Raw genomic sequence first — 9684 nt, 5'->3', positions numbered from 1 at the left:
GAAATGGCGGATCTCCAGACGTTGTACAATTGAGGGAAAACCTTCCGCACCTAATGGCGTGTATTCCGACGATAACGAGCATCTCAATCCACAGGAATATTTACGTTTTTTAGGTAAGTTAGCTTGATAGCTAACTAGTGAAGTTGACATTCGCTGCTAATTTAGCAACAGGTTAACGTGTTAAGCCACGGCTACTATTGACTGAAGAAGGCACTTGTCAATCATTACTACGTGCTGATGAGGACGCGTTTTGTTCAGCCACTCGTTAGGTTGCAAACCGTCAGTTTCTCCCAAATAATGCTAACATTTCACGTTGTACAGGGACCACATCTGTTAGCTGCATGCTAACGTTACATGAAGGCATCTTTCAGTTTTAAATTGCTAGCTGATTCGCTTGATTGCTCTTCTGTCTCCGACTACAGCACCAGAGCTAACGTGTTAGCCATTTTGGTAAAGTAGCCCGATAGCTAGCCACTTAAAGGTGGATTCTGTGTTTGTTTGCAGTGTAAGTGCAGGGAATACACTCGTATAGCATGTTTCCTGTGATGTTAGTTTATCAACTGCACTGTGTGTAATGTCCTCCAACCGGCTTCATTAGGACACAATAGATGTGCTGAAGAATGATGGCTAGATACACTGCAGTACGACTCATGGCACTGAATTAGTGACAGTTTATATTTGTTTTATTTTACGCAGGGGGCTTAACTGACGTGAACGAGCTAGATAATGCGCATATGTTACTGTGAAATGACTAATGTTGTTTAATAGTCTGTATGTACTCTGTATGTGCAGTATTTGTTTTGATGACACCACCACTCTTCACTACAGACTTGATCCAATTCAGTTTTTAACGATTAAGCTTTGTAACTGAAATGTGTGTTATTGTATTTGTCGGTACATTTTGGAGCTGAAACGATTTTTAATTTGTCAGGTTTTGTTTAATAGAAAATGCATATTAAAAATTCAAATAATTTTTTGTTAAGCAAAAATACCACAAATTCAAGGGTCCAACTTGTCAAATTTGAACATTTGCTGTTCTTATTCTTTTGTGATATTTGTGTGGGTTTAGGACTGTTGGACAGGGAATTTCAAAATGTCACCTTACGCATTAGGAAATGATGTTTGGCTTGAATTTAAATGAGTGGGTAAACTTACATTTTCTAGACCAATACACTATTAATCCACAAAAATAACAACTAATTGATTTTGTCTTTCATCTATAGATATACTGAAGAACACCTTTCAAACAGATGACAATGAGCTGATGGTTTTGGAAGTCTGCAAGAAGACGTTGCAAAAAAGAGAGCGGCTGTCTGGAAGATGCCAAGAAAAAAACAACAGAATCCACAGCCAGTCAAGTGTAGGTATTCAAAGATCCTTTTTTCACGTTGACAAGTTGATTGCATAGCAAAGAGCTTCAGAAATTGTCTTGACATCTTTTTTATTTTTATTTTAAACAACATACACTAACTGTGGCTTCACATTTAGGTCTCCGATTAAATCCCTGTGAATGTTGGCCTGGTCGTTTACAGCGTGTGTCCTCTTTCTCTGCTCACATCTGGACACCAGGCGTTGCTGTTTGAGTACTTGAAAATGTTTCACATTCTGCGTACAGTCGCATCATTTTTTTCGAAAATGTGCATACTGCAAGTTACGCCTGAAATTCATAAAGTTAGAAATGTACAGGCACGTTAAGAGATCAGATCCTCAGTTACTCATTGCTTATTATTGTTAGGTATGTTCTTAAAGAAAATAGCAAAAATATTGTTATTGTCATGCAGTAATAACACAAAGGGTTTGCTTCAGGAAGGCTTCCCTTTACCAGCACATACAACCGTCCCACCTGATATATTATCGCCATCATGTCAAGCACCCAAAAACGGCCACTAGATGGCAGCATGATGCTGTTTCTGTAGGATTTGCTCAGCAGTGCTGATGAGCTCAATGCCCTTGAATTGGGCTGCTGATCAGTGCCAGCTGTGCGATATCTGTGTGGATTCCATCAGGCTTTGAGAGACCAGGTTAGGATTTTCAGGCATCATTAGCTGTAACTGCAGTAAAGGAGCTCCATCTGTCAACTGCCAGCATAAGATGCTGTGTGTACACTGTAGGGAAGTAAGATTGTGTATTATTAAACAGATAACCCTGTAGTGTCACTGAGAGGATTGTTACCAGCAGAAATACAGACCAATTACTGATTACATGGCCAATTGCTTTTAAATACACCCCGTATTTGTATGCTTTACGCAACTTTAATTCTACAGCCATGTACAGTTGTGCCCCGAATAGTTTAACAACCGCATGGAGCCCGGTGTCCCAGGACCTGGTGACCAGTCAAACAGCAGGTAGTGGGAGGAGTGTGGCTGCAAATGCAAGCCCAGAACTCCCCCTGGCTCAAATTTCATCTCATCTGGTCACCCGATTAATGTTTTCTTGCCCCGGGCGAACATTTAATGTCGAGCCCTAATCGGGCCGCCTATGATTGTATTTGACACTGAGCTGTGGAGTTTCTCTGAAATGTTGCTTTCTGCTTAATGTGCCTTTTTAAGAGCTTGTTGATTTAAAACTGAGTAAAATGCTGGTAGTCATCAAATGTTGATTTGCTCTTTTCTGTGACCGTAGTGGATTCTGAAGATGGAGTAGCCGTTGAAGCTCCTGGAAACCTCACCTTAGACACGGACTTCCTTCTAGGACAAGACCTTGAGTTTTGTGATCCTGATCATGACCACAAGATTCTAGGCCTGGACAAATTCTCAGGTTTGTGAAGCATTTTTTTTAAAGGAAATTACTAAGCAATGTTCTAATCCTCAAGATTTCAGTTCGTGGTCAACGTTACAGTGGAAACAGCAAAGTGCTTGAGCCTCTGCTTTGTCAGAAATATACAACTGGAGAGCAACCTGTATATTTCATTACACCCACAGCCAAACACACTCATGATAGTTCAAGACAAATAGTTTTATCGACTGCATTCAGTGCTAACCTTGTGACGAAATGCACTCGTTTCCTGTGGTTGCTTCACAATAAAAGCCAATCATCACACTGGAGTAAAGCCAGCGTCCTCTTTGGAAAACACGGTGAAAGGAGCCCCCACGTTGTTGTGCGTGGGGGCTCGGGAGTATATTGGGCGTCGTGGTGAGAGCGGATTTCAAAAGAAAAGCAACACTCCAGTGAACGTGATAGTCTGTCACTAATAAATGAAACGACTGTAGAAAATGATCGCAGAGTATCACTCAGACAATATCGGCACATTCTGATGTGGAAATTCAAAATTGAAGCTCCAATTACAGAATACATTTGGATGAGCGCAATACCCCTAAATCTGTCATTGTTCATGACACAAGGTGAACAATGGCAAATCATTTAGGCTTCACGCACGGATGTATTTTCCCTCTAAATTCAAATTGATGTTGAAAGGAATCGTCCTGTTTCTCTTCAGAATGAAAGACCACCTCAGCGTGGAACTCAAGACCGCGTCAGGACATGCTGATATGTAATTTCAAAATGAAAGCCTTTTAAAATGTAGCATTATGTTCCCTCTAGATTCAGATTAGAATTGAAAGAAAATGTCCTGTTTCCTACAAACCAATTTTACTTCAGAGTAATTGCAGACCACCTTACAGTGTCACCGGCAATATCGGGACATTCTGATGTGGATTAAAAAAACAACAACCTCATGAGCCATATTCCCTCTGAATTAATATTAAAAGGAAACGTGCCATTTCCACAGCCCAAGTTTACTCCGCAACGATAGCAGACCACCTCTGAGTGGAACTCTGACAGTATCAGGACATTGAATTTCAAAATGAAAGCCGTCTAAAATGTTGCTCATGACAGCTCTGATACAGTGAGGCAAAATGACCCGCTGCATCATTTCCTGGTACTCCCACGTGTGAAAGTAGGCAATTTTAATCTTAACAATGAAAACTGCTCTATAGTTACAGAATGTAAATACATTAAAGAGTCGTTGCAGGACGTTTTTTTTTAAAAGGTGTCGCGTGCCGTTGATGTCAGCTCGTCTGTCTTTACACTGAGTCTGTTCGTAAGTAGGTCAATTCTATCGGTCAGCCACGTTTTTCTCTTAGTGTCTGAACTGTTTCCAGTTGCATGTTCGTGTTTCTATTAGTATATTTTCTAAAGGTCTGGTCTGGTAAATGAGTGATTATGATACAATAAAGGGAATGGGGGTATCACACAGCCTGATCATTATAGTACATTTCAATTGACTCCACAGTCTGAACCTTTTCTGGTGGAAGGACGATGGTGTCATTATGTTTTGTCAAAGCCCACATTTTGACTTCCTGCCGTTTGTAAGAAAAACATGTAATGAATCGTCGTACCTCTGAAAGGCTTCATTTGTAAAGTAACCGCTCCACAAAGAGGACTCGTAGGTTTTTACAGTTAGTTTGTCAGCGTAGCGCCTTCTGTGCCACCGTCGGAGAAATGGAACGAGCAGCTCATTTTTCCCAGCATGCCTCTTTGTCAGAGAGAATGATCTGAAAAATGGAAAAGTAGAGAAAGGAGCTGAGACACCATTCCATTATTATACAAGGCTCATAAAAACAGGACCATTACCATCAAGGACACTATTATAAGAGGGCATTTATTCATCATCATCATCATCATCATCTGCTGCTGCCTCTGGTCCCACTGCCATTTCCCCCTCATCATCATCATCATCATCATCTACCCTCGTCATCATCATCATCATCATCTACCCTCGTCATCATCATCATCATCCACCCTCATCATCATTATCATCAGCCGCAGCAGCCTCACCATTATAGTCATCATCATTACCATTAGGCTCGGTAATCATCCACGAGGGGTTTCCATGGGGCAGATAAAAGGGCAGCAGACTCTCGCCTTCCTCACATTTTTGCCTCGGCGTCCGTGGAGGAGGGTTGTTTTTCTTCTTCTTCTGGCTCCTCGTTCACTTTCGGAAAGAAGACGCTGAAGCCCGGAGAGTTCTCCGTCTTGCAGCTTTTCTTCCTATCCTCTGTGAAAAGTCTCCTTTTTTCTTTTCTTTTTATTGCCTGAAAACCTGAGATTGCACGAAACAGCACAAACCTTTAGCGCCGTGAGTATGAAATATTTCTCTGCTGTTTGCTGTGGAGATGGATTCTGTCTGTACTGAAGTCCTCTTACTCACCGTGATGGAAACAGAGGCGTTATCTGTAACCGCTCGCTGTTTTCTTTACTCGCGTTTGAAGTCGTTCAGTGAGATTCGTTCAGAGATGCAGTGTGAGTTGGATGTTTGCCTTCAGGTGTCAGTCTGACCTGACCTGAACTCGGTACAATGAAATGTGTCACTTATTTTTATACTAACTGTGTAACCATAAAACATGTTGTAATCACATATAAATGTAGTGAGTTCAACAATTATACACATTACAAACAAGATATTTTGGATTTGCTAACATTTGAGCTCAACATCTGCAATAGTTATAATACTCCTGTTCGATTTCGAGGAACAATACAAATGTTCTCACTGTATAATAATGGCTGTGTGTGATTGTGCTGTACTTGCAAAAACATCTTGGTCTCAATGACATTACCTGCGCTGTATACAGTATAACACAAAATGCCATTCTAGATGGATTCAGGACAGTTACTATTGTAAACCGTGGTGTGAAATATTGCAGAATGAACAGTATAGATATGTGCTCTTGTTTGATAAAGTCTGTAATGACATTTGTAGTGATTTTGGGGGGAGGTCTTTGTTCTGAAAACATGTGCAGTGTCTATAAACAGCTTTGTCTTCCCCTGCTCAGAAGTAGCTGCTGAGATCGGTTTCTCTGTGTATCCTCTGGGTGATGAGGAGAGCCCCGCCTACAGCCAGCTCAGCATGGAGAGTGAAACAGACAACTCGCACAGCACAAACGACACCGGCAGGGAAGACGAGGGCGGCGCCGCCCAGTCCGAGCCCGCTTTCCCTCCTTACCTGTCCTGCAGGGGCTGCGGACAGCTCCGCGACGAACCTCTGGGGCCGGGCATAGACCTGGTCGGTCCGTACTGCCTTAGGTGCTGCAAAGCCTCCCGGGAGGCCAAAAGCACGGACTTCTGCTCCCCTTTCGGAAGCCTCGCCGGGATGCGCGCGGCTGCCCATTTGCAGCTGGACGGCGACGAGTTGGGGAACGAGATGGGTGACAAAGGGCTGACAGTTGAGGACAAATTGGCCAAACTGCACTCGTGCCACCTCTGTGGCTTCTCGTCGCGTTACGCCAACCACGTGAAGCGCCACATGAAGACGCACAACGGGGAGAAGCCCTTCAACTGCCCCTTGTGCACTTACGCCTCGGCCCAGCTGGTGAACCTGCAGAGACACCTGCGCATTCACACCGGGGAAAAACCGTACAAGTGTGACATCTGCTCGTTTGCCTGCAGCTCCCTCGGCAACCTCAAGAGGCATCAGCGCATGCACGTGCCCTCTGCGGGGCTGCGACAGGACGTCCCGCCGCGGCCCACCGGTGGCCCAAACAGCCTGAAGAGAGACTGGGCAAAGACTGGGCAAAGACCCAATGAAGAAGTGTCTTGTACTTCAGCCAAGGGTATGTGTCATGTCCGTCATTCATTATTTCATCATCTTCATAACTATTTGTATGTTATCATTTGTCATTTAGTATCTAATAACTCAGTCGTCTTTTTTTTCAAATTTCAGAAGTTGCAAGGCCGACTTCAAATCTGAGTTTGGGAGCCCAGAACAATGACTACCTGTCAGCCTTCGATGGCTTAAAGGGGGCATCACCACCCCCCGTACCAGCCTCTAACCCTGCTGCTGGCCACCAGCCTCCACCGCAGCTGAACACCGCAGACGGTGGCGGCGGCAGCAGCAGGGCGACCAGAGGGGGCGCAGCGGACGGCGCCGCCCTCCCCTCTTCCCTTTTCCCCTTCACCTGCCGGTTGTGCGGCATCGTGCTGGAGGACGAGGACGGCTCCTCGGCCCAGATTTGTGCCAAGTGCACCCTGGAGATGCTGACTAAAGACTCGTCGTCGTCTCCCAACAGCCCCGGCGAGCGCAGCGACAAGGTGTACACCTGTTCCGCCTGCCCTTTCCTCACGCACTACCCGAACCACTTGGCGCGCCACATGAAGACTCACAGCGGCGAGAAACCCTACAAGTGCCCACAGTGCGACTACGCCTCAGCGCACTTCGACAACCTCAAGCGCCACCACAGGGTGCACACGGGCGAGAAACCTTACAAGTGCCATTTGTGCGACTACGCCTGCGGGAACCTCGCCAACCTGAAGCGCCACCAGCGGGTGCACTCGGGGGCAAAGCCCTTCCAGTGTGCCGTGTGCAGTTACAGCTGCAACCAGAGCATGAACCTGAAGCGCCACATGCTCCGGCACACCGGGGAGAAGCCGTACAAATGTCAGGAGTGCGGCTACACGACCGGCCACTGGGACAATTACAAGCGGCATCAGAAGAAACACGGCCTGGCCACCGACGGATGGGTCAAAGTTCCAATGACCGGCAACGACGAAGGGGCGGAGGCGAGGAAAGGGATGGGAGTCGGCGCTCCGACTCACAGAAAAGAAGCGGGCGTTGATATGCAGTACATGTCCAGGGAGGGAGGTCAGACACTACACTCGTGCTACAAACTTGAGATTGTTTAAAAAATATATATAACTCAGCAAAACTAAGCTACCAGCAACTTTTTTTTTTTTTTTTTTTTCCACGAAGCCTTTATATATCGTTTGTGTGTGTCAGACTTTTTGTGTTGTCGGATGTCTTCAGAGGCTGCTAACTGTTTTATTTGTAGAATCTCGCACAATTTGTTCTGAATATTTGGATTGAAGTGGATTTTGTTTTTCTACTCTGCTTTTGCGGTCGGGACAAATGGACGTCGTCTACCGTGGAAGCCCTTTGACTGTCTCATTCTGTACGTTACAACAGCCCCCTCTCGTATTACAACGCACATCTGGTGATTCCTGCGAGGACGGACAACGTTACAGAATACTCCCTCAGTACACACGTGCACATTTCTGCCTGAACTGTTGAGCTGCACTGTGTAGTGTGTGTGTGTGTGTGTATAAGTTTGTTTGTTTTTTTTATAAGGGGGATTTGCTTCTTTTTCCTTTAAAGTTGTTGGTCTCAAAGTTTCGCTCAAATCTTTTCTTTTCGTGCCAAAAAATGTAATGACAGAGCTTAAATGATCACATTTACCTGACTCATTTTAACTGGAGCATTTTAAGTGCAGCTTTCAGTAAAGATGGGTCCTTGTAAGGGCCAATGTTGTGCTTTGTTTGCATTGGGGCTCTGGTAATGGCATGCCTTCACATTACTTTGCTAATGTATGTACTATTAGAGTGCTATTTAATAATACTGGAGTTGTTTTACCCTTACTGAACTACATTGAGTCATTAGGTTTTGCTAACCTAACGAACTGCATTGTCTTTTTGTTTTTGTTGCAAACCCCTCAGGATTATGTGATTGGGAAGATTATAAAGTATTTTAAACACACAAATTGCATGCACAAGCATTTTGAAAGGCCCACTTCAGTCTTTATTTGGTTGTTTGGTTAAAGTAAAAGCACACACTTAAAAAGGGTTAAGACCAAGTTGTGCAAGGGGGGGGAAAAAAGCATTGTTGACATTTCTTATTACAAATTCTCATCGAGCATGTCGTTCAAAAGATTTATTTCCCCTCAAACTTGTACGTTCTAAAAATAATTTTATAATTTCAAATGATTCTGGGTCTTTCTGGTCTCGTTCCTGTCGATTTATTCTTTACTGTTGACTGTGAAATTAGCCCATTCTCGTGTTTTTTACTTGAAAAAGATCACACTATTAGTAAGCATGTGCGTGTGTGTAATGTTTCTAATGTGGCTGTAATACACTGCTAGAAGTGCATACTTTAATATATAGAAATGTCTTTTTTAATCAATTTGAATGTGTGACGTGTCATTTAGTTCCCATGGGAAAAATATTAGGGACTGATTTAAGTTTACACTTTATGAATTACTGTTATATGCAAGTGAGATATTTTTCAGGTTGCCAACTTGCCATGACACAATGGAGAATTGATTAGTGCCGACATCCCCCCCCATCTGTTTTTTTGTCTGTTATGCAGTGTCTCATAAATGCCTTAAGTGAAGATTTTGAAATAAACACATTGAATTAATTTCATTGACTGTCAAACAGACTGGATCTCACTTCTTCCTCAGATCTGAGTGGCATTTACACACATTCTAAGGATGCCGTCCTGTCGATTGGTGAGTGGGTCCATCACTTTGGCCTTGGACTGAAATATGACTGACATTTGTGGTTCTGAGTAATATATTTTGGATGGATGTTCATAACATTTAATAGGCATTCAGAATCATGATGACCAAACACCTGCAAACCTGGCATCATCATCGAAGCTGTACTTTAAATTTAGGAGCAAATGTTGGCATGCTAACACGCTACACTACGATGGTAAACATGAGCATGTTTGGCATACACCTTAGTATTTCTGACATCTCTTGTTGACAGACTGATCTGACGATTCATTTCAAAAACAGGTTAAATTTCCTCCCTTCAAAATGCAAAAATATGAAGCCGTTAAAAGGCAATATTGCTTTAAAAAAAAAAAAACTCACTGGATGTTGGTTTTAGAGAGAAATAAATTCCTGTCTTCTTGGTTTGTTGCTCAATCTTCATGGTCCTCGGCACACACTGGTTTCTGTCGTCACTCGGTCG

General features: G+C 43.6%; 1 protein-coding gene across 1 annotated transcript; it reads left to right on the top strand.

The window, feature by feature from the left end:
- znf513a (zinc finger protein 513a) lies at nt 1–9083 on the top strand. The gene is given in 6 exon segments (XM_079290246.1): nt 1–113; nt 1224–1360; nt 2623–2757; nt 5772–6548; nt 6659–7561; nt 7564–9083. Coding segments are annotated over 5 exon segments (1899 nt in total). The 5' UTR covers nt 1–113; nt 1224–1320; the 3' UTR covers nt 7608–9083.
- Nucleotides 9084–9684: the final 601 nt, after the last annotated feature.

Source organism: Melanostigma gelatinosum (assembly GCF_949748355.1).
Source record: "Melanostigma gelatinosum genome assembly, chromosome: 19".
In the NCBI taxonomy this organism is placed as follows: Eukaryota; Metazoa; Chordata; class Actinopteri; order Perciformes; family Zoarcidae; genus Melanostigma; species Melanostigma gelatinosum.
Note: the sequence above shows the minus strand (reverse complement) of the source record. Positions and strands in the feature narration are given on the sequence as shown.